General features: G+C 40.0%; 1 protein-coding gene across 12 annotated transcripts in view; it reads left to right on the plus strand.

The window, feature by feature from the left end:
• Positions 1–25,952, plus strand: part of NEDD4L (NEDD4 like E3 ubiquitin protein ligase) — a 945,521-nt gene that overhangs the window by 708,915 nt on the left and 210,654 nt on the right. For 4 of the 12 annotated variants that reach the window (XM_069220132.1, XM_069220092.1, XM_069220179.1 and 1 more), the window contains 3 exons: positions 4,999–5,061; positions 6,770–6,832; positions 24,380–24,511. The exons of 2 other annotated variants lie outside the window; for them this stretch is intronic. In XM_069220132.1, coding sequence (XP_069076233.1) covers positions 4,999–5,061; positions 6,770–6,832; positions 24,380–24,511 — 258 coding nt within the window. The remainder of the gene's footprint in view (positions 1–4,998; positions 5,062–6,769; positions 6,833–24,379; positions 24,512–25,952) is intronic. 6 more of the 12 variants (XM_069220140.1, XM_069220112.1, XM_069220159.1 and 3 more) reach the window with 2 other exon arrangements.

Consider the following 25,952-nt stretch of genomic DNA (forward strand, 5'->3'; position numbering starts at 1 on the left):
TGCCTTTACCACCATGGGCCATATGTACTAAAGCATTTTCCCATAGACACAGAATGGGTAAAGCCCTTTCATCCATCTGACCCCAGGTCTCTTGGGATTGAAATTGATTTTGATGACCAGCTTAATTTTGATGATTAGGTTGTAGTGCCCAGTTGAAGCATAATTTAGTTTGTGTCAGTTGCACAAGACAGTCTGTTACACCTGACCACCAAATGCTGTACACACATTACATTTTTTTTTTTTTTTTTTTTTAACTTGACCCCCTGTGTCATTAGGGGGGAGTAAGTGAAGCTGTTTCTGTTTGGATCTGGTTCATGGCACAAACTTTTCAGAAATATTAAAATCAATTCAAGTTTCTATACTCAACTTTACTTAGCATGAAGACCCACTCGCTTGTTGGTACTTTTTGTCTTTCTTCCACTGTAGTTGTTCTTACCACCTTATGATACATGGGATGATAGCCCGATCTAATGCTTGGGGCTTCAAAATGAGGCACACAATTTTGTAAAACATTTAAACAACACAACTCTGTCTCGCAATTATTGCATGTGGCGTTCATATACAGTAGACTGAAAGACAACAGCCAGTGTTCACATGCTTGAAAACAATTCAAGTATTTTAAATAAGGCATCCTCTAGATCGCAGTGTGTGGCACAACACAGACCATCATTTTGCTAAAATGTAGTTATTTATGTGTTTAATATGTGCATAAAATATAAGCATTTGTTAACGGTGCGTTTTAAATAAGTAAACAATGGGCTTGGTTTTAGTTCACATTTTTGGTTAACACCCTTAAAAATTAAGCTTGTATTGGAGATTTTGTTTTAAGATTTTAGGATAAAACTAACAAAAAAAGCATTTCATTTGAACATAGCAGTGTCAGAAGCTGTATTCCCTGTTAGGTCCCCTGTTAGATTAAAGAAAGAAGATACATTGCTTGTGCAGTGTAAATAATGACAGGTGAATTTGGTGGAAATTAATTCAAAGTTAAATATATTTTTAAGAACTTGTATCTCTTTTCTTTGACGATAATCACTTTGAAATACTTTTTAAGAAGTTAATGTGATTTTCTGACTTTTTAAAGTAAGATAGAATGTATGAAGCATATACCATATTGTTAACCTATCTATGGCTTCCGTTTAACTCCTTCTACATTATATACCCTTTTTAGAGCTTAACCTGAATTTGAGATTGCAGTTTTAGTGACTGCGCTCGACATGATTACGATTAGCAGAGATTTATGTTAATGATATGAAATTATCGTTTGATATAGTCACCCCAACACAAAATTGTTTGCTAGGAATTCACCATTGGTGAAATAATATAGTATTAAAAACTGCTTTTGAGTTAAAAGGGAATTGTACAAGCATGGCTATATTGATTTTATAAGGACTACACATTGTTAGCTGTATTGGGGCAATCACTTCTTGTACAAGTGTACAGGCCCACACAGGTGCATGTTTAAAGTTTGACATTTATTATTTTAACAAACTGTTTATTTCTTGTAATATCTAACCTTTATCGGGTTTCAATATTTATGGCACAGCTTTGTACAATGCATTAAGTAGCCTTGCAAGATATTGTTCTGCATGCATGCTAGCTGAACAAATCTTTGTTCTGTGCATACAATGTCAGGCATGTCATGTTGTTCTGCCATGTATGCATTTCTCTCCATTGTTGACTCAAATTTCTATTTTAGAAATGTTTTCAAAATCTCACCTTTCTCTTATTAGCTTAGTGGAGTGTCCTGTCAGTAGTCCTTGTGGACAGGTTTGTGGGACAGTTTAGGTATTATCAGACTCACTGAAGTATAGCACTCTTTTTAGAATCCTCTACGAACAACAGATCTCCTTAGGTGCAATACTGTTTTCCAATTTCCAGGGCGTTTGTGTATGCTTGTATCACTTACCTTTTTTACTCTGTGTCAAATGATTCTTTGTACAGTCTCTCACTTCATTTCATTTGCTACGTGGAAATGTTTGACTTGGTAATATTTTCTAGTGCCCACATAGGATTAGCAGCAGTTGAATAGATATTATACATGTTATACTATAGATCCAGGTAAACATAATAGCTATTTAGGATTCGGTAATTTGAAGTTCAGATCATGGTGTCAGGCAAAATATTTACCTGGTTGTGATCTGTAGCTGATATGTAGGCTGTTGGATGCCTGTCACAAGTGTATTCTGTGTCTTATTCGCTGTTTCTTCAGTATCTCTTTGTCATAGCTCTTTTAATTTCCGATCATCTCAGCAACAGTAGTACGGTGAAATGCACATCTCAACAGATCTATAAAGTGGCAATAATCTCTCCTATTTATTGTACCATTTTTTTAAATATTCCCTTTTAAAGTAAGAGGCCAAGCTCATTCCCTGCATACCAGACAGCTACTTTAAAATAATCTAGACTATCGTTTTTTATTGGTATATAAGAGCCTCCCAACTTTGCAGCCATTTGCATTTTTATTTGTTTTTGTCTTTGCTGTTCTGGAGCTATGTTCAGCTTCTGCTTAGCTTCCTGGCTAAATTCTCAAATCTCTCCTGTTGATGTGATGTAAAAACTTGCAGGAATGGGTGATTGGGTATGGAGACTACATTCTCCTCTAAAAGCAGATTGGTTACATTTAATGCAAGAGCTGCTTGATTTATTTTTCATTGGCCAACTTGCTGTTTCATTAACTCATTGTTTCTGACACCATTTGCACCTTTAACTGTAAAACATCATACTAAGTCTAAATTTATTTTCTGCTCTTCATTCGTGGACATTTTACTCAAATTATTTACTTTATTTTTTAGAGCAATAATTTAATCCCAAAATGTCCAAAATGTTGTTCTGGATGTATCTGATATAACACATTTATTTTCAACTGTGTAATACGTACAGGAAACGGATGGCAGTTTGAAAGGGACAAACTAAATGTTTTTGCTTAATAATCTTTCACGGTCCATCGTACCATAATAATGATGGTTGATGGTTCAGCCTGCTTGAAAAAATGGCTCATTCATGTTTATAGACTGTTGACGGATTTCTTCTTTTGTCAGACAAAACATGAACTGAAGAACACCTTTGCCCCTGCTTTACTCCCCTTATCTAATCCTTCATTATTTTGGAGATATCATGGGTAGCAATTGCTCACCACTGCTCTGCTTAATCTATTTTTTTTTTAACATGTTACCATGTGTAAAGGAACTAGAGTTCTTCTACTTGAAGTTCGACAAGTCTATTCCTTCTGTGTTAGGTTTTGTGTAAGCCAGGTAAGAAGAAAAGTAATCTTTTACCAAGGTTCCTTTGCATCAGGTTAATAATAATTGAACCTGAAAATCCTTTGGCATGTTTTCTATGAACTCAGACCATCATTTATGATGCCTCTTGGTAATCTAAAGATTCCCTTTCTAAAAAAAAAAAAAATCTGTGGCTTTCCTGGAATACCTTTATGTCTTTGCATATTTCTGGCCCAGGCTTTGATTGAAAACATGTTTAAGCAAAACTCCAAATTATTGGAAGCACGCCATATAATATGTACCTCTTTAAATTTTCTGTGCATGAAATATCTGAGGTCGCAGCAATTGAGAATTTACACTATGACCTTTACTTAAATACGCATTCAAAATTCAAAGGAAGTACAGTTTTATAAACCATGTGAACAATGGAACAATCGAGCTATTGATTATTTGCAAAGCGGTTTGTTTGTTTTGCCAGTCTTTGATAAAGTGTAAGAATGGAAAACCAGACACAATTTCCTCAGTGGGGAACTTTGGACTTCTCTTAATCTAAGAAAGACAGTTGAGAAAGTTTGACTTAAACCAACACAAAGTTCTTGGAGCAAGTGCCTTGGATTCACGAAAAACTATTAAGAAAGATAGCTCTAAAACATACAAAGTAGTATTAGTAAATGACAGTGTGCATTTATTTCCGAAGAATATAAATGATTGGTAGAGTGTTTAGAGCCTATGATAACTGAAAAATACGGGTTCAGACATCTCCAGAATGTATCCAAGACTAGCGCTAATGTGCAGTGGTGTAAAAACAACTAAAGTCACAAAGAACATACTGGGCATTATTCAAAATGGAAAATCTTGATTTAGCGGTATCTGGGCAAATGCCAGAGTGTAGTGTCTTGTGATTTCTTGTCATTAGTTACTGCATGACATTGCTGATACAGATCAAACTGAGGTGTTGAATTATTTTTCTGGTGATATGATTACATATTGACGAGTAATCGTATTGCATTTCCTTAACAGGATAGTTTGGTGACTTTAGTCATTTCTTTACTGTACACTCGCACCTTCTGTGGGATGTCTACTCAGCCTCTTCTCAGCACAGCTTCCTAAGTGCACAAACTACATTTACCTTGTGTAGTGTGGGTTTTACGTTCTATAAACCTGGATATAGTTCACTTGGTAAATCCTTCCTTTCTTGGACATCTGCCTTAGTTTGTCCAGTAAACCTGTACCAAGCTTCATTGTATATTCAGTCACAGCCTTGATCAGTCTTCTTAATTAGCTCATTATCCTGTTGTCACAAACTTCTTCAGTTAATCGTTTGGTGCTCAGGAGCGGTTTTGACACTATTAATGTTATTATAGTTGACATATGTTTCCTGTTAGAAGTACTGATGCTTGCTCAGTGATGAAATGCTTTTCAGTACTGCTAAGGTTTGATGCCCTGGCAGCCATTTAGCTGGCAGAGAATATTAGCTACTAGTTAATCTCATTTCTTCTGCAATTTGACATGGTGTGATGAACCTTTATGCTGGAAATAGATGCATCCCTTTCACTGATGGATGTAAAAGTATAACGATGATTATCTTTGTAAAATGGCAGTTTGGTTTCCCCTTTCCCTTATTTTGATGTAACACTTTTCTTTTCCTTGTGCTGTTTGCTCAAAATGAAGCTAATGGTGGTGGTTCTGGAATCTGATTATTGAACTTCCAAAATCAAAAAGTGTTTTTTTGAACTGGCATAAATGTTTAATTGTTAAATTCATCTTCACTTAACAGCCAAGTACCCCACCAGCTCAGCGAACACGTTCTTCAACTGTCACAGGTGGTGAAGGACCAACGGTAATCATTTTGTCCTGATGTCTATGAAGATAAGAGGTGGTATCTGCTTTAGCGTTTGGAGTGTTTGTGATTTGTTTCTCCTGGATTGCGCTATAAGGGTTTGATAGTTTATGGGGCCATTCATAAATGGTGGTTTGGCAAAAGTGGGAGTTGCAGTCATAGTGCAGTACTAACCTTGTGTTACATTTTTCTCGGTATTCTGAGTACGTAACCATTTCAGAGAATGGCATACTTTAAGTTTCCGAAACCTAGATGCCATGTTCTCCCTTCTTTTGGTTTGAATAATAGGTAATAAAGATTGCTCATCAAACTCCTGTGCTGGCCCCACACAAAAGCAATGCTCATAAAGACTCCATCACAATTTTTGGAGCTCAGACCCAAACAATATTGGTCAAATCATAGCACTCTGTCATTCGGTCAGTCCTCTGCCCTTCCATCACTATGATAACGTCTCGTTTTATGTAGTCAGTAATGCATATGCAGTTAGGCTTTTTAGCTGTGCTCCATTGCTGTCATACTTTAGACATTATCACTAGCATCCTCTTAGTGTATCCGCCATCGCACAAGCAATCTACCTCCATGCCCCACCACTGAACCAAGCCTTTGAGCCCTTGTGGTTCGTAGGCAAAATTTCCAGAAGCATCAAAGTATAAAGACCTTGATCTATGCTTTTTGCAGACTCCTTATATGGTAATGGCTATCTGGTCAAAAGACAACCCAACCTCTGCTAGGTCTAGATATTATGGTATCTGCATGATGACTGCTAGTTCCAAGTTGTCAAACTTTTAACTGTGTGACTCTTTCTTTGCCTCTTTACATCTTTGTAACTTGTCTTGTGGGATCTTCTAATCTGCTGGCATACTCTTGTTTTGACCAAGCAAATTTTTCAGCCCCTTTCATGGCCCAGTGCAGTATATGTCACGTTGACTTCAAATGGACAATGCTAAACAAATTCCTAATTTGTTACATGCGTTTTATATATTCAGGGCCTTTAAAGACCATCTCCCTTTTACTTCATCTTACACCATCAAGTTTGTCATGAAAAGGTTAATGAAGAGAAATCTATCTCCACTGAATAGTTTATATACCTTACGTGATGATATGCATATCAATGGCTAAGTTTTTTTTACTGACTTACCCATTGGAATGATTCATGGCTTTAGCTTGAAGCTAAAAAAAAAAAAAAAGCATATGTATAGAAGAAATATATACCTGAATGTATGGTGTGCAATATTTAACTGAAAGAGCACACTTTAAAATAAACTCAGCAAGTTTTTTTTAATTCTAAACATCTTTAATGGCCATTGTTTGAAAATGGTAAAAATCAATCCTGCCATTAAATCCCATATACCTCACTGATAATACAACAGACAGAAATAGTGAGTTTCGCCATTGAAACTGAGATTTTTATGCCTTCACCCAAAGCGAGCAAGAGTAATTCTTAAACCGGCCCAACCCCTTACGTTCATTTTCTTCTATTTGCTTTCCTCTCAACTAACTGGTGCGCGAATACTTCATTGTACTTTTAATTTGACCTCAGTGAAACATCTCTCTCGTACTACTACTAACTCTCACAAAATCAAAACTTACAAGTGGTTTCTCCTTCAGAGGTGGCTTCTTCTATCGATCAGCAAAACTATAAAATCAAACAGCCTTTATCCCTATCACCACATCTATTTGTATATTTACATTAATATTCATTTGACAGCCGGGTACACCTCCAGTTAGGCGACCACGCTCTTCAACTGTGGCAGGTGGCGAAGAATCTATGGTAATGATCTTCTTCCTAAAATAGTAGTATGCAAACACAAACATTGGACTCATTTGCCGAAGTCTTTGTATGTTTATTATGGGTTGTCTGGATGAGTTGTGTGAGTTGTGACTTTGTTTGAAAGTGTTAATTTTCAGTGTCATATTACCATTACCATCAGTAATCTGTGGCAGTAACCATTCTGGGAAATCTAAAACTGAGTTTCAGAAAAAGATATTGAATTCTCAGGGCTCTTGCTAAGCCCGCCTAGACCTTACCTCAATGTCCCGGTTACTGTAGCCTCCTTTCTTCTGTACTTTCCATCTTTGCACCTCCTTTATCTACATGTTTTTTCAATGTTCCATATCTAAGCAGGGAAGGGAAATCCTTGTGTTAAATTAAGATTTCCTAATATTAACCTTGCACTCACTTATTTCCAGGCGATGCAGTAGCATCGGGTTCTCTCTTTCTTTTACACAGTAATTAATGGCTGTAGAGACCATGTAATTCCTGCCCAAAATGATTACATTACCAGTAGCTATCAATAATCGTTGTCTAAGATTTTCTTTTATTTTAATGCCAAGATCAGTTTTTAAAAGTGGACCAATCACTGTATTTCACATTGGTCAGCATTTGTACAACAAAGTCCAGTGCACCGTTGCAATCTTGGAGTTATTCTAGACTCTCCTGCTCAGACAGATGCTTTAGAAGCACCATCATGGGAGAATGTGTTGAACAATAATGGAAACCAACTGGAAAAACATTTTGTAGGTTTTAGTTATTTTTTATTTTTGAAAAATATTCAGTGCTCTACAATGCATTTAGAACATTAAAGAGGGAGTATAACTTTAAGCTCCCAATCTAGTGTGTAGACATAACTGGCACAGACATAGGTAGAACTGAGGCACAATAATCTTAACTTGGACCACCTCTGACTGGTGACAAATTATGTTTTTGTGTTAGATGTTGTCTTAGCAGTAAGTATGAAGCAATCATTTTTCAACAAGTAAGCACCTAAATGCATTTCTGGGTATTAAATGTTCAAAACCTGAAAGCCTTTGTGGGCAATTCCAATTCCAGCCCAATTGAAATATGAAATAAATAATTTTTAATTGTTGCAATAAAAAGTGAAGAGACCGGTAGATACCTGCCCCTTTCTCTCCTCATCCTTCCCCACATTTCTTCTATGAACGTGTGTTGAAGTACTAACAGTTATATTTTTATTTCAGCAGTTTCTGCAAAAAGTTGAGGGTGGAGAATATGAAATATTCATAATTTTATACTTTGGTTCTTGTTGACTTACATCGTTTTTGGGTTTATTTAATGGGCTACTGCAGCAGTAGTGAGAATTGCAATTGGGGCACCGTGTTGTGGTGCATCTTCACTAATATTCTGGGGTTATATTACCTGCTTTGGAGAATGTTTCTTATTAATTCTGACTTTACGTCCTCCGCTTACCTAACATTTAGATTGTTAAATCTAATGCCTAACCTGCCATTCGCTGTTCAAACGAAAGCTTCCAGTATGCTAATAAACAATTTGTTCTTGTTGCCCAATGAGTCAAGCCTTACTTATTCACAGGGCGGCTCCTCCGGAGCGTCACCCCCCTGGTTAAGAGCCAGCAGCAGTAAAATAAAACAATACTTCAATATCGTTTTATTTTTCTGCTGCTGGCTCAGCCAGCTTGTGAAGGGAGTGGCAGGTCTGGACCATGGAAGCTGAGAGGGGGAGGAGGGACGGAGTGCACTAAGTGCACGTGTGTTTGGTCGGCCATCTTAGGCCGGCCAAACATACATGCGCACTTAGGTTTCTTCAGCCCAGCTGTGTACACAGCCAGGCTGGAGAAACTGCACAGGCCCCAGGTTTGTGTCTGAGCGGCAGTCTGAGCCGCTCAGAGCGATCCTGATGCTGCCTTCATGCTAGGGGAGCCTGTGCTGGGGTCCCAATGAATGCTAGGACACCAGAACAGGAACGGAGCAACGAGCGAGGCGGTAGCTGCGGGAACAGTACATTTTTGTTTTGTTTTTTTAAATTGTATTATTTGTTTCCCCTCTGCCCCTCCTCCTGATATTTGCGGCGACCGTAGCTGCTTATGCATGCCATCATTAGCTTGCCATTAGACCATGTTGTGTCAAATTTGTAATACTGTATTCTTAATGTCGGTTTGCATATGTTTGATCTCTATCTGAATTCATACCTCCGTAGCTTTCTAGAACTGCTTTATGGCTTAATCCTGTTTTTAGTCTCGAACTGCATATCCTCTCACGTTTATCTCCGATCTCCATTTTTCCACAGTTTTCGGAATTACTTGCAGCTTTATCTGCTAAGGGTTCCAATTTTGAATTGGAGCTAGGGTTCATATTTCCTGACATGCTCCTATAGAAAGACTAGCCAACCGATTATAGACTGCATAAGCTTTTGAAATGTCTTAATTTGTTTAGTATTTCTTTATTAAATTATAGTTTCAGCTGTTTTATTTTGAAATGGGCACAAGATTTTTGATGTCTAAGCTGTCCTTCATCTTGTGCAATGCTTTCATTCTTGATTGTGCCCCCTGTCTTAGTTTACTCAAGGTAGTTTTTTCAGGTGTTTTTATTTGAGCACCACAGTTTTTTGTCATGGTTTTGTGTTGGTAACATATGCCTCATTTCGTTATTTATGTAGCAGTAGTGTCTAGACCCTCACACCATCTAGATGCCATAAGGCTGTTGGAATATAAAATAAGTTCAGGAGAAGTGAAGGAAACTGAAAAGATGGTTAGAGCTTAGATGGCTATGGGAAGAGGCCATAGTTACAGCATTCGTTGGTGAAGTAGATTTCTGATGGACACTTCTAAGTGCAGATTTGAGATCTTTAGAATATTTCCAGGACCCAGACTGGATCTGGAGATTTTTTTCAGCAATGCTCCCTGTCCGCTGGCAGTTAATGCCTTATGACTCCACACTGACTTCACATGCCCTTGGAAGTAACAGGGTGGAGCTGCATCAAAGCGTCACACCTGCACACTGACGTTAGTTTCATTCAGCTTAGATCTATAAGTCTGCTCACAGCTTTAATGATTTTCCAATAATTCCATACTTTATTACACACAGTGTGCCAGCGAAGATGTTTGTCCTAAAAACAACAGGACTGAAGACATGCTGCAGCTGTAGGAAACTGATAAATGTGACCGACCCACACAATGAGTGCCTTTGATGTTTGGGCCCTTGTTACAACTCAGTTGTGTGATAATTGGGCCTCATGCACCTGGATGCAATCTGGGATCGAAAAGTCTGTACATTGCTCTTGAAACAGCGGTCCCACTCCAGGTCACAGGCTACTCTCAGTAGTGGTTATGAGGTCATCCCCTTGTGAAATCTAGATCCACTCTAAGCCTTCTGGTGAGTCGATAACAAAAACGTGTTATAAGCGCAAGAAATACAAGTTGTCCTCATCCCCCATTTGAAATCTTCTAAGAAGTTGCTAGGCTGTCACTCGATGGGTCTGGTGTCTTCTCACTCTGTCCTGCATTTGGTTCCGGTGTGCTCTGAATTTCCTCAGACTTCATTTACCTCACAGCTATCAGGCTTGCCTTTGAGTGCCACTGAGTCACATGGGCCCCCAAATGGACTTCTGCTCATGTGCCCCCCTCAGGTCATCTTCTGTGGAGGTGGATGTACCAGCAGAAAACCTAGCTGGGGTACCTGAATGCCAGTGCAGATGTCTGTTGACAGACTACAAGTGGCATCTCTGTCCTGAGGTGGCACATAGCATATTCGGCCAGTTAGTGACTTTATCTCTACACTACAGTTGAGAAAACAAAGCTTTTGCACATAGGAGTTTCATTCAAAATGGCAGTTGTGAGTTGCATTCTTTTTTCAATACGACATGGGTCTCCTGTCCATGTTTATGGCATTGTATTTTCTGGCTCGAGTTTTGTGGAAAATCAGGACAGACTGAGCCCACGTCATCTTAATAGCCCAGGATTGGGCCATGAGAATGTGGTACGCAACACTCCTGAGCTTGAGCATCTGCCCGCCAATCTAGCTACCCTTTCAGGAGGGCCTCTTATCTCATCGAAATGAGAGGGTCCTTTACCCAAATAGCCACAACCTACAGCTCCATGCGAGGAAATTGAGCAGCGACAGTTGACATCTTTTGATTCTTTTCCCTGTAGTGGTAGATGTGTTTTTAGAGCCAGTCCTCAGCCACAAAACTCATCTATGCAGGGTTATGGGAAAGGTTAGTGGCCTGGGGTAGAGTCTGTCCTTTTAACCCTCTGCACTATAAGCTTTCTCTTGTACTGTTGTTCTGTGCAGTTGGAACAATCAAAAGTTACTTGTCAGCCACTTCTTCCTTTTTATATTTTCCAGATCTGCGCTTGGACGTTAAATCACTGGTTGTGATGCATTGTCTGAGTGGACTGATGCTTGTTTTCTCTGAATCTAGCTGTCATTCTAAATGTAATCTTGCTTGCTCAGGATTCTTACAATTAAGGCAGGTTTTTTTATCACCATTACTTCTGCTCAGTGTGTGTGTGATCTACAGGTGCTCTCTTTGCAACCTCCTTACACCCTTTCTTCCCGGACATATTGTTGGTCCCTTTTACCAAAGCTTGTATCGCTCTTCCATCATGTTGGTCATTCGATTACCTGCCAACATTGTTTGGTCTGCCACAACCCTCAAAAGAGGAGAGGCTCTATCTACCTATTCTTAAGAGAGCTTCGAGTTTCTCCATTGACCAAATCGGAACCCATCATGTGAATGATCAGCTCTTTGTGGGGTTCACTCGGAATAAGAAAGACATTACTGTGCAAAAGAGCACTCTATCAAGTTGTGTTAGAAATGGGGTCTCTAGTTGGCAGTGTGTTTGCCCCCTGTCCAAGCAGGGACCCTTATTCTAGTCAGGATAAGGGAGATACCCAGCTCAGCTAACCCGCACTTGCCCCCTTGGTAACTTGGCACAAGCAGTCAGGCTTATCTCAGAAGCAATGTGTAAAGCATTTGCACATAACACACAGTAATGCAGTGAAAACACTACAAAAGGACACCACACTAGTTTTAGAAAAATAGCCAATATTTAGCTATGTAAGGCAAGACCAAAACCAGAAAAATCCACCATACAGTAATAAAGATATGAATTTTGCAAGAATTAACTTAAAAATACAGTTCCTTGAAGTTGATAGCTCAGTCTGGGGCTATCATGGGGTCGTGAACAACAAATTCAACAGTTCAGGCCGGCCGCAGCATCACAGGCCAGATAGGGTGTTGGGAAGCCCCGCAAGTACCTTGGAAATGTAGGGCGTCTTATCCTTGCGATGAGATCAGGAGTGCAGTGTCGCTGGCATTGGTTCTGGAGGTTGGTGCGGGGGTCGTTGGGCCCTTGAAGTCGCAAGCGTTGCAGATCGAACACCGGGCTAATGACGATGTCAGGAGCGCTGGTGTGGATGGCGTTGGGGCTGCGGTGCGAAGCAGGACAATGCAACGTGCAATGCCCACAGGTCATGGTGCAGGCAACGGCGTCATTGTTGCTTAAGGGTGTCATCAGTAGGCCCAAGGTGGCGGTGTGGCGCGGGCTCGGCTCCATGCGGCGCCCAAGGGTCACGGTGCAGACGGGGGCACCTGTTGATACTGGAGTCTATGGCGTCAGTGGACAGTGCTTTGTGTACCTTACGAGCAGTGTCCTCAGGCCACGGTGCAGACAGTGGCATCAGTGTCAGCATTGAGCGACGTTGTCTGGGTTGCCAAGGCTGCAGTGTGAGCAAGGCGATGCGGAGTGTGGGGCCCACAGGTTAGGGTGCAAACAGCAGCTCAGTGACCGCATCAAGTTGTGGCGTCGGTGAGACCAGGGTTGTGGTGCGATGTGGGGCACAGCTCGGTGTGGTGTTCTCAGGTCATGGTGCAGTCAGCGGCGTAATTGACGGAGTTGCATTGGTTTTTCTTGAGTTGCAGCACGAAACACACAGTTCCCAGTGCTGTAGGCAGATGAAGCTGAAGTCTTCGTTATCCCTGAGACTTCCAACAGGAGGCAGGCTCTTCTCCAAGCCCTTGGAGAAACCTTGCAAGCAGGATACACAGCAATGTCCAGTCTTTGCCCTCTTTAAGGCAGAAGCAGTAACCGCAGGCCAACCCAGCACATCACACACAGCAAAGGGGCACTACTCCTCCTCCAGCTCTTCAGCTCTTCTCTTTGGCAGTGGTTCCTCTTTGTCCAGAAGTGTTCTAAAGGTCTGGGGTTTTGGGCCCACTGCTTATACCCCGTTCTGCCTTTGAAGTAGGCAACTTGAAAGGAAAGTCTGTTGTTGACAAGATTCTCCTTGCCCAGGCCTGGCCCCAGACACACACCAGGGGGTCAGAGACTGCATTGTGTGAGGGCAGGCACAGCCCTTTCAGGTGTAAGTGACCACTCCTCCCTCCACTCTAGCCCCGATGGCCCATCAGGATATGCAGGCTACACCCTAGCTCCCTTTGTCTCACTGTCTAGAGGGAATTCACAACAGCCCAACTGTCAGTCTGACCCAGACGTGGAATACACAAGCAGGCAGAGGCACAGAATGGTTTTAGCAAGAGAATGCCTATTTTCTAAAAGTGGCATTTTCCAACAGACAGTTTAAAAAACAACTTAAAAAAAAGATCAGTTTTTAAATTGTGAGTTCAGAGACTCAAAACTCCACATCTTTGTCTGCTCCCAAAGGCAAACTGCACTTGAGTTATTTAAAGGCAGCCACTGTGTTAATCTATGAGAGAGGTAGGCCTTACAACAGTGAAAAACTAATTTGGCAATATTTCACTGTTAGAACATGTAAAACACACCAGCACATGTCCTACCTTCTGAATACACTGCACCCTGCCCAGGGGGCTACCTAGGGCCTACCTTTTGGGTGCCTTACATGAAGTAAAAGTGAAGGTTTGGACCTGGCAAGTGGTTACACTTGCCAGGATTAATTGGCAGTGCAAGACTGCACATACAGACACTGCAGTGGCAAGTCTGAGTCTTGTTTACAGGGCTACTCATGTGGGTGGCACAATCAGTGCTGGATGTCCACTAGTAGCATTCGATTTACAGGCCCTGGTAGTGCACTTTACTAGGGACTTGTTAGTAAATCAAATATGCCAATCATGGATAAACCAGTCATCAGTACAATTTATATAGGGAGCACTTTAGCACTGATCTGCAGTGGTAAAGTGCACAGAGGTAATAAACCAGCAAAAACAAATCGGAACAAATAGGAGGAAGACGGCAAAAAGGTTGGGGATAACCCTGCAAAAAGGGCCATTTCCAGCAAGGTGGATAGTTTTCTTTGTTGAAATCTACTACATACTAGCTATCAAGGAACCCCTAATAAGCTGCCTGGCTCTTTTAAGAGGTTTATTGCTGCTTCAACAGCATTGACAGCATGGATGCAGGTTCTCTCCTTCTGCCATGCTGCATTGTGTGTCCGCACACATTTATGAAACACTACTTCCATGATGACCAACTTCGACTGCTCGGTCCAGCAAGACTTTCTCATTTGAGTCCACTCTTAAGACCCTTTATTTTTAATTGGTTCTGGTGTGCTACCTATTAGTTGATCTTTTTGATAACAGACTTTCTGGAGGATATTCTGTCTATCTCCACATTCTTCACTTTCTTCCCATCTCTCTGTCTGGTGGTGTACACTTATTTGTATTATAATAAGGCTCATGTTTGATTTTGGCGCATTGTTATTGGCAATTTGTTAAGAGTTTCATGTCTTAAGTTGGGGAAAGGAGAAAGATTAGGAAACTGACATTTGTGTGCAGGGATGACGCTTATATTCATCTTCCTTCCGGGAGGGTATGAAATTGCCTCAGTTATATGGCGCCACCTACTGAATTGCGAGCAGCATTGCTGAAAAAAAACAGCAAATCTAGTCTGCCGCTTGGGAATATTGTAAAGGGAAGGAATCTGTGGTTAGTATCCACAAGAAATAGAATTACTGAGGGTAACATATTCATCAAGTTGAAAGCTTTGCTGCATTACTATTTTCAAGCGTTTTCGGAATTGAAGCTAATTAGAAATGGGCATTTCATAAATCATAGGTTGTACTTCACTATACCATCATATAGAATTATAAAAGCCACTGTCTTTTCATAAATGTGTTCCTGACCAGTTTGGTCATTCTTCAGAAATTAACCATTTCAGTCACTTCTTATGACAAATGCAAAATTCAATTTCTCGACTATTCTGTCAGCTAGGACGTTTTATTACTTTGACATCGGGATTCAGGGCTGAATGAAACATATATACATGTTAGTGTTATTTTCAACATTAGTTTCCTTAAGTTAATATCCATATAACATCCTTTAGATTTCCAGTTTGCATTACTCCCATTTGTATATTCAATAACTAAATATCTTATTTTTGCTTTTTCATCCCAGTTATTATTTTATATTTCATTATATGATATACAGGGAGATGGCTTATGAGACATGGGGCAATCAGAGTTAAAGAGATCAGTTCTTTAGTCACTAATGAGTCAATGTGTGACTTAAGTAACTTACTAATTGTGCTGCATGGGGAATCTTCTGTTATATAATCAAGGCTTGCTTTTCACCATGTAACATAGGGTGATGTGTGTGGTTATTCTAGTTTGCTTTCCAAACTTGTTAATGCAACCATGGGAGACAAAATGTGAACTCTTGGTAATGGTATTTAAAGGTTTTGTCCGTGGTAGATCTAAAACAATATGTAAAGCACCCAAGTATTTTCCTCTCTGTTTCCTGTTGCACAAGCCATATTTCATGGAGCATACGATCAATATGTTTTATATACAGTACTATTGTTTAAGCCAATTGACGTTCATCTCAGCCATCCCCAGGTTGATTATTGGTCCAAGCAAGGAATGGCCTTCATCTATGAATCATCTGGACATAACCAAGATGTGGGATCATTGGGTTCTGTATTTTGTACAGTATACTAAAAGTATGTCTTTTGATTTTGTTGCTTGAGCCTTCTAAATATAAAATTTTTGTACAAAGAAAACCCACTGCAATTATCCTTTGACATTTCTCACAGGTTGTACATTGTGGTTTTTGTCATCACAGCGGTACAAGTGGATAATATTTGCCAAAACAGGCAATGATTTTTTAAGGATTTGTACAGTGTTTGTATTTTGAGGAACATCAGGGAACGTAGGCATTAGATTATGAACTGAATAGCTGCAGGCTTAGTTTTGAGATATCGTTTTGATATATGCAACAGAGAGAAGGTGATCCAGATCTGATATGAAAAACATAGTGCCGTAATTAAAACAAAAGAAACGTTTCAATTACTAGATCATAACTCATATCATACTTGCTCAATTCCAATGTGTCTCAGAAAAAAAGAATAATAACATGGAGCACAATAACAAGGACAGATAACAAAGAAAGTCTTTTGTGTAGTGTTACAAAAAGGATTCTTGAAAATTTAAAACGTCTTTATTAGTTATTGGATTTGCTGTTGAAAATAAAATTTAGATTAGATAAATTTCAGCTCTGAAGAAGACTCCGAATGAAATCTAACATGAAAGGACCAAATACTTTGGCTGGTAGATGGTGGGCGAACAAGGGCTTAGTCTAAACGTAAGCTCTGCCTGCTTATAATGATTAAAAGGATGGACTTAACACTCAAATTGTCAGGAAAACAGAAGTTATGGTGATAGGTAATCAGCCTAGCTTTTGGGGGCCACAGTAACCTACATGACTAGGTCCGGTCCAGTACCAGCAGCTTCAGTGGACAAAAACGAGGCATTTGTCTTGATAACCACCTTAAATTTGATCCACAAATCAACATTGTGACTGCTTCCCGTTTCAGCCTGTTCAGGTGCTTGAGGAAGTTTCTCTGGTCTCTGCTTGCTAAGACTCAGAAAAAGGTCATCCAGGCCAGGCTGTTGCAATATCTTGGCTAAATTATGAAAATATTTGTTATCTGGGACTATATAAAGCTCTAGTTCAGTGGCTTCAGATTATCCTGAAACTGGTTGTTCGCCTTCTGGGGCACTTACCCAAGTACACTCACAGATCAGATCAACTTAATGCTCTTCACCGGCTTCTGTGGACAAAGGAATACAGTTAAAGGCTCTCCGTCTTTGCCTACAGATCTTTGACGGGCGATGGCCCAGTTTTTGTCTGCGGCATGATCGCTCTTTAGTGAGCCACTAGCATGTGGCCCTCCCAGTGTCACCTTATCCAGGTTCCAAAAGTTAAACAGGCCAGGACTGGTGGATGCTCCTTTAAGTATTTTCTCGCAGAGATGTAGAATTATCCTCTTCCCCAGTTGCAGGTTACTCCTACAGAGACTGGATTTCGTAAACTTCGGAAAACCTGGCTTTTCCTCTCCTTTTGAGAAGAGGTGGGGTTCATACTGTTTGTGCAGGAGAGAGACCCTGCAGAGTATGAGTGGTGTAACTGCCCTTTTGCACACCCTTCTTTTATTAAGAGCAAATAAAAGGAGGGTGAGTCTAATTTTTTTTTTTAATGCTGAGACTTCGATGAAAGTCATTGGAATTCTAGTTAAAGTGCAGATGCTTAAGGATCTGACTACAACTGGTTGGAACGTATTTATTGAAAGGATGCTGGTTTTCACAAACCTTTAAGATGGTGCAGCTCTTAAATGAAATGTAGTGTGCGTCTCGGTTTTTCAGTTGAGTACGTGCATGTAGTCACCCTCGCAGTTTGGTCACCTTTTAAGGTTTCCTGTATCTGTTTAATACTTACAGAAAACTTTATGGGAGGGCGAGGTAGTTATGCCACATGCTGCAACTTTGTAATTAAAAGTGGAGCAGAGCTGTGGACTAATGGCGTTACACGGTTTCATTTCTTGTGCCCCCAAAAATCTGCATCCATGCTCAATCTTTGTTTTACACGCCTCTCTGGAATAGATAGGTATAGGCTGATCTTGAATATCTAATTAAGATGAAATGCTGAGCTAGGTTTTCAAGATTACTTGGACCTGTGACCCACTAGACTTTGTCCATATTGTTGAGAATACAACACTTAATTTTCTATTTCACCAGAGGGAAATGTAGAGTTTTCAGTGCAGTGAAGTTAATGCACACTTTGACTGCCCAGTTCTTCAGTTTCTGAAGTTTTTAGGGAGGACACTGTAGCTCACATCACACTGGGTGAAGGTGACATTTTAATTGAAAATGATTCCCAGATTTCTCATTTGCTCTGAGGGTGCCTGAGGATTGCTTTTGTTAGCTAACAAGTTGAAGGGAAGCACCATGGGAGCATTCACCTTCATACCCAATTAAGACATGGGTTTTGTCACTGTTTAAACTGAGAACGCTCTCTTTAGGCTGGATAGATGTAATTGCAGTGATCTTAGATATGCAACTGCTACTGATCAAAGTATGTGTGCCCTGGGGAGAAAGTAAATGAATAACAGCAATGAGAGGGAAGATCCCTCTAGCACTGGAAGCAATCTGCCAAGGAATAATATTGATGACCCTAGTGCTTGTTTATTGGCCTTGATTCTGAAGAAAAGAACTAATCAATTTGTATATACTTTAATTTGAGTTTTAATACAAGAATCGCAAATTGGTGTTATGGAATTGTTTCACGATGCTACATGATCGTGGAACACATCAAAGATGGATTGTTGTGGGGATACTTTGAAGTAGTTAATAATTCAGCAAGGCTGGAAAATCCTGTCTGAAATCCTGTAAGAAAGGATTGTTTGCAGTTAAATACAATGCGACTAGGGTAGAACTTTAAATGTATATATTTAATGTCATCACCAGAGTTCCAGGTGCGAAAATTACACTGGTTTCTGTCTGGGGCTCCATCTTATTGATTGCAGGTTGAAGGTTCCATGAAAACCCTTCTCTCCCTCTGCCCATGGTGTTTGTCTGACTTGTACAGCACCATGATGTGTATTTACGGCATCCATAGGTTCCTGATGGAGACTCCAAGGGTTTCGGTACTGGTGTCTGAAATGATCCAGATGTTGAAACTAGAGAATACTACCTCATCCTCACCTAGTCATTGAATGCTTCCTCACGTTGACATCCCCAGGACTTGAATTCCATTCCTACTTCGATAATACACAGCTCCACATCTGTTACTTTTAATATTTTGTCTAACAGATGACTGCAAATTTAAGTTGTATGTGTTATTGTCCCGTAACAATTAGCTATCTACTCTTGTGACTCAGTGAGGCCTTGATCAAGGTCTTATTAGAATGTGAAAGCATACAATTCTAGCAGGGAGTAATTTCTCATCACTCTAGATCTAAGATGGATAGATTAATTTGAGATCTTCTGAATAACCACTAATGTAAATTAGTTGAATTTAGAATCACTGTATTCAGCTTTATATGATATAGATAGCCTGAAATTTGCCATGTATCTGGTCTTCGTGGACTTAACGTTGAACACCCCTGCTCTAATATCCCCAAATAAGAGCCAGAATAAGATGAAAGGATTACTGCTGATTAGATGAATGCCTCACTGGGACTGTCCATGGCATTCAGAAACATTGTCAGTAATTGGCTACTACCCCTTTCATTGAGATGCAAGTTTCTGATCTAGGTAATTTGCTGTCGTCTTAACACTCTGCGATCCGGTTTCATTCCATTTTAAAAAGGTCTTCCAGACAGTCAGAAAAGTCCATAAGCCCCTCCTTTCCAACATCTCTATTATCAGTACGAGTCCGGAACTTGGGAATGTAGTTTGGCAGTGGACTCTCCTTCCTAACACCATTTCCCCACCCAAATAAACTTGGTAGTTAACTTCAAGATCCCATCATGAAATGTTAAAATACCTCCATTAGCTACTACTTAAACGTTCACAGTTAGGAGCCCTCTGCTCCGTCCATGAAGTTGTATGTGATCAGTGGAAGGAATCTCCCAACAGTCCATTATAGCCCTGTCAACCTTCTAGAAGCCTAAGGGCAGCTGTTCATACCATACTCATCACATGACGGACCAGGTACTAGACATGTGGTGGTAGATCTCTCAATATGTAAGACTTCTCCATTTGCAATAGTCTGAAACATCTGCAAGTTCCCAGTGAAATCCTCAGGTTTAGAATGTTCCTGAAAACTCTCTACTTCCATCCAGGACTGTGGTTAGTCTCCTGTTACACAGTAGGCTGCTATTGGTCTGTTAATGGACTTCTCTCGGGAGTGCATTTTTATTGCTTTGCTGGCCAGACACCTAAAAACAGCACCTGTCTTTCATCCAGGAAGAAATAATGACTGCTTCCCCCAAAGTTTTCATATTGTTCTTTCAGCATCAGGAAGCAGAGACATATTAAAACCATGCATGGTCGATTTCTCCTACAGTGATATTTTCTCTCATTGCTTGTAGTTTTTTCTTGAGTGCTCTCAAACTGCCGTAGGTTGCTTGAATCACGGTACAAAAGACATAAATATGAAAGGTTACAAACCGACTCCAGAGTTATAACGTGCTTCGTGGTTGTTGCAATGTTTGTGTTTTTTTAAAAACTTTTCCCTGGGCTTCCCTAATCTTATTTTGTACAGTTTTTCATTTTGCTGGAAATTACAAAATGCTCTGGCATTAATTTATCCAATATGGCCCACATCCTACATGACCAATGCAGAAGGCATGAAGAGGAAAATTACTGTGATTGCTTCTAGTTCAGGTTTACTGATGTTGGTGACAACAGTTGCGGACCAGGACACATACCCCTTTGAGATAAGGTACTTAGTATTTTTGCAGACTCCAGATTCCTGTAAATCTGAAGCATGCATCCTAGGTTTGCCTTCGGTGGCTGCTTCTGCTTCCCTTACAATGAAAATGTCCGATTTTTAAGTAAACACAGTATCTGAGTCACAAACCACAAGCAGAATTCAAAGAAGGTAATACCGTCGACAAGTGTGGGTGTTATTGCTCAGTGTAAATGTGCCACACACACTGAGAAACTCGAGCATGGACCCTGTGACGATGGTCTCTTGGTACTTCTCTTCTATCTTTGCTGCTCGCAGACTGTGTCTCTTGGGTCCTCAGCATCCCCAATGCTCACAGACTGTTTGCCTTCAGTGCTGCTGTGTCCTCATCCGCTTCCGTTGCCTACTTTTTGTGGTCCCACGGCATCCACAGCTGATTTCTGCTTGGCTTGCTAGTGGCAGTTACCAAGGCCCAGTGCCATGCTTGCACTTCCAGCATCTCATGGGCAAGATATGCTCTACTGTTAGAAAAAATTGACTGACTCAAAGGACATGCTCCTTGGAACCCTTTTCACTGCTTCTTGTCAAAGCTGGCATGAACCTAAGGGATGACTGCATTGGTTGGAAAGTGAGGATGCCAGCATCCTGAGCTGGCATGGTAGAAAAGAACAAACCTTAAGTGAAGAAGAAAAGTGTGGTTTTCATTTAAAAGTGGAGTAGTCCGACAACGCTGTATAATATGTTCCACCTAATGAAAGCAATCTGGAGAAGCTAAAACTCACCACTCGCCAGTTAGCCTCAAGGGAGTGGGAAAGTACACTCAAGGGGGTTTTGTCTGTGGGGACACTGTATAAACAGCCCTATCTTGACATTCCACAAGAAGACATGGTGCAGGCCATGAGCGCCCTAAATTGCCCTTTGCTTCTTTCTTTCAGGGCAAACAGAGCCTGGATATAGAATGGACATATCTGCAGAGAACTATTGATAAAGAATACGGAGATATACTTGAAGTAGAAACTGAAATCTGCATGTACAGAGCATTAACTAATGGTTCTGTAAAGTGGAATTATAAGTTACTAAAGACTCGTAGTAGCTAAATGGAGAGATTAGTGACAGGCCACAGTAGGAACAATAAGTGCCAAGGTTTTATTTTTTTTAGAGGTTAGTCCAAAAAAAATTGGTTGTGATGTTGGCAGAGCGTATATGATGTGGTATCAACATGTAGAAACTGAACGTTTTGTCCCAGATGAGTTTATTCATTATTTTTGTACCTAAAATGTCCAGCACTCACCTGAAGCGTCATGGCGCTAAAACATTCACCAGGCGTGAAACAGTAAAGTGGAAAAGGACAGAAATTTCCAGTGACAGGCTGTCATAGGTCCAACCAAGAGCACTCCATAAACCTTAGTGTGGGCTTTGAAAAAATGCATAGTATGCTTGGTAGAGCCCCATAAGGGCAGGGGCACCAGCCCAAGGCTTTAGGATTGTTTTGGGGACCCCTACCTACTAAAGCACCTTAGCAGTCTGAAAGCTGTCCAGCACATTTGGAGAAAGACGGGGAAATTATTATTATTATTTTTTTCATTTAAAAGGCAACTTTTGTTAAATGAATGAAAGGATTATTCATCTATCATTTGATCATTTGTAGCGGGTTCACGGGCTAACAAAGGAGGAATCCTGTGAAAGCCTCAGTCCAAAACAAAACTCTCTTCCTGTAAAGATCGTTGAGCTCATGCCTTCGAACTTTGAGGCCCTTCCAAGCCTGGTAGCTTTTGAAAAAGACTGGTAAGTAGACAATCATTATTCGGAAAATAGTGAAGAAGAAATTTAGCATCTTAAAGTATACCTGGGTGTGATAAATCACAAGTCGACTAAGGAAAAATAATTTGTCAAAGATTGGTCATCACTTCGTAATAAAAAAAATCTGGGCATCTGTTTTCTGATGCGATGAAGGTGATATACCCTTCTGAACAAGGAAACCCGGCATCCACACCTTTTTATGATGACTGCGATCACGACCTGATTGCATATAATATAGAGGATGCACAGTCAGCATCTTAAATTACATTATAGTAAGAGGATCCGTTATAATTCACCTATCATTTTATGGGTATGTGTTGTCTTTAACAAATGGATAACTGATTACTCTGTGTTTTGAATATATCTGATGGGCATATTCTTTCTTAAATTATGACACTGTTGATAAGTAATATCGAAAGTGTGCTGTTGTAATTTTACTGGAAGTTAAAACAAAACTATTTTAATCCATCATGTACATTAGGGCTTCATCATTTACGGTTTTATTAATACAAGTTGGTAAAAGTTTGTGGTAGCATAGCAATGAGAGCTTGAGTTGAGTATCGCATCCTCAACCTTGTTCCCGTTATTAAAGGGGTGTATCATTTTGACAGTGTTGCGCTTCTGTCAGTGTGTCCAGTAGCCTACCATAAGAATTACCAGCCATTGTTGGCAGGCTGGAACAGAGCTAATGTGTCAACAGTTTTATAATGAACCATGCCCTACCGTTTTAGTACACTGTGATGTTGTACTTACGAGTCTTCAAAGATCAAAACTCAACTTACCATGTTAAGACCTTTCTCCCTAGGCTCCCAAAGCTGTATTCTATCCCTCTTCTATACATTGCCTGAAAAATGCAAACTTTCTACTAGCGATTGTCACTGATAAATACTTGTTCGTGACACATTCTCCCTAGATATATTAACTAATAAAGAAACGTATGATGCTTGGATGGCACTAGACAAAAACTAAATCTGGGCTTGAAGGGCTCTATATATATATATGTATGTATATATATATATATATATATCTAGATATAGATATATATGGATAAAAAACTAAACGTGTCAAGATAATAATATGTAGTATTATGTTTTTATTGTTTTTACTTGACCCCGGGGCAGTGTGTAGATTTACAGAGACCTGTTCGGTCTGGCATTTCTACAGAATGGAATACTTCTCAGTTCATGACAGTAACATTTCACACCCCTTCCCTGGCTCTTAAATCACATGCTCTTCGTAAGAATCCAATAATAGTTCTCAATTGTCAGATATATATATATATTCATTCCTTTTGCATGATCCCAAAGAAAAACTATGAGCTGGTAAGCTTAAGAACCCTATGTGGTATTGTGACCAAAAGTTATTTTCTTAATGGATTTTCTTTGACTGCTCACATGTTTAATGATTCTGGTTGTATATCGTCACTGAAATAGTATTTGTGTTAGGGTCAGAACTGCTTACGTGCTTAAGTAAGGCATCTAGTATTTTAGCAGATATAGTATTTTGCCCTGAGAGCCCGTTTAATAGTCTCCGAGTTGATAAAGAATTGTTAATTTGAATTAGCTAAACTCTACTTAATCTCCTTACGTATCTAGTGTTGTAATAGACATTTGTGTAATGCGGTAAGCTGTTCGTGGTGTAAAAGGCTTGGATCTTTTAAAGGAAGAAGTCCTGTGTGTCCACCTCCAGCCCTATATTATTGTCGTTCATGCTTCTTATGACTCCAGGCATAATGGCCGCTCTCCGCTCTGGCGCCTCACCTAGCCTGGTCTTCACGGAAAAAGAACCATTAATTAAAGAAGAAATATCTAGTGAGTGATTAGATTTGCAATAGTTTCTTCAGGCCCTTTCTTTGCGTTTGCCTTAGCTATGGCATCCCCCACTCCCCCCCATGATGGTTGCTGGCAGCATCTACGATCAAGACAACAGGTGGAGTCTGTGTAATGGATGCTGAATACTGGCAAAGAAAACCATCACAGGAGTAATAAAAGTACCTCACTAAGAAGAAAGTAGCTCTTGTTCCCGTCTTTTTTTTTTTCTAAGAAAAGTACTATTTGAAATGTTGCAAACTGAGATTGTTGTATTTATTTGCTATCTCATAATAAATGCCAGTAGGAATCCCCAAATGTTGACAATGATTTCTTGCGTAAACAGCCATCAGTGGCCTATGTGCACACCACACCGGGCTTACCATCAGGCTGGGAGGAGAGGAAAGATGCTAAGGGACGTACTTATTATGTCAATCATAACAATCGAACGACGACATGGACGCGGCCTATTATGCAGGTACAGTATGCAGATCCAGCCTAAACATGGTCCTCATGGTGTACAGTTTTAAAATTAGCAATAGATATTTGTTGCATAGAGGTTTAGCTCCTTCTCGTTGACAAGTGGTTTTATTGTTTTTTGAAAGCTACTTTCTAGTAGCTCATGATTTGTTATGAGACACTTGTTTAGACCACATGGAAAACTGAAAATAATGTTTAGAAAACCTAAACGTTGGTTGGGTTTGAACATGATTGAAATTAGCACTCTTTTACAATTCCTGAATTCTGTGTACAAAGGTTACGAAAACAAATGGATGCCCATGCCTGTCCAAGTCCTCCCACCAAGAGCTCACATGGCAATGCCTCAGGGGCGGGGAATAAAGCCTCTACTCGGTCTCCTCACTACCATCAGTGAAGGATGACTTCTGGACCAAAGTCTGTATCTAGCTGTTGCGAATTCTATAAAGACTTTGGAGGCTTTTTTTCTTTTTGCCTAAACTCCCCCTAAATTATCTGAAGTTATTTTTTAATTTCAGCCATTACTTGTATTCAAAAGGCAGCTAACTTTTTTATTGCATGTTGATCATTTTTTGTTTCATCACGGGCTCAAAATATAGAGATTTTCTGACTTTGTACCCAACCACAGATTATAGAATACTAAGAACTTAGTGAGTCCTGTCTGACTGCAATTATCTGTTTGCCCGTTTGTGAGCCGATCGCTTCTCTGGTTCCCCTTGCTGGATATTCTCCAACATTAGGATACAGATGGAGTCAAACCAGATGATGTTACAACTTGATTATCTAAGTATTGTGATATCAGTGGCTCTCGTTTCTAAAGCACATCAGTGTACCCATTTTAATAAGGGGAATATTGGAGTATTTAGTCAACTATGTATTTTAGTTTAACAACCTTTGCTCAGATATAAAAATTTGAATTGAATCTACATTGTCCACAATTATGATGATGATCTGCCCTGGAACCCAGATGAAATAGTAGAATAAAGTGTGTCTGTATTGCGCAGTATTGTGGAGCATGTTTTGTCTGTTCTGCTTCTGAACAGTCCAGGGCCCCTCCGATCCCAATTATCTTTTCATACAATCCATACAGAAACCTAATATGTGGTAACTTTCTTGTCAGCCTGATACAACTAGGGCTAGAGTTGTGAGGAATTGGGTCTTTCTTCAATATCTGGCATATTTCTAATTCAAAGTAAAGTTAACCTTTAGTTCTGGCTGTAGCACAGAAGTGGCTGAGGCTTGTTATGAAATGTTACCTATGGCTCACCACTCTTAGTCACATGATCTCCACCTTGAACAGTGGTGATAGTACTTTTGCCTTTGTACTTCCTAAGGTATTACTGCCATACAGCTACCAAGAGGAGTTTATTGACAACACGCTTACCTGTATACACTAATGCGACCTCAGTAGACCTTTGTCTGTGGTGGGGAATACTAGTGTT

Source organism: Pleurodeles waltl, chromosome 1_1, assembly GCF_031143425.1.
Source record: "Pleurodeles waltl isolate 20211129_DDA chromosome 1_1, aPleWal1.hap1.20221129, whole genome shotgun sequence".
In the NCBI taxonomy this organism is placed as follows: domain Eukaryota; kingdom Metazoa; phylum Chordata; class Amphibia; order Caudata; family Salamandridae; genus Pleurodeles; species Pleurodeles waltl.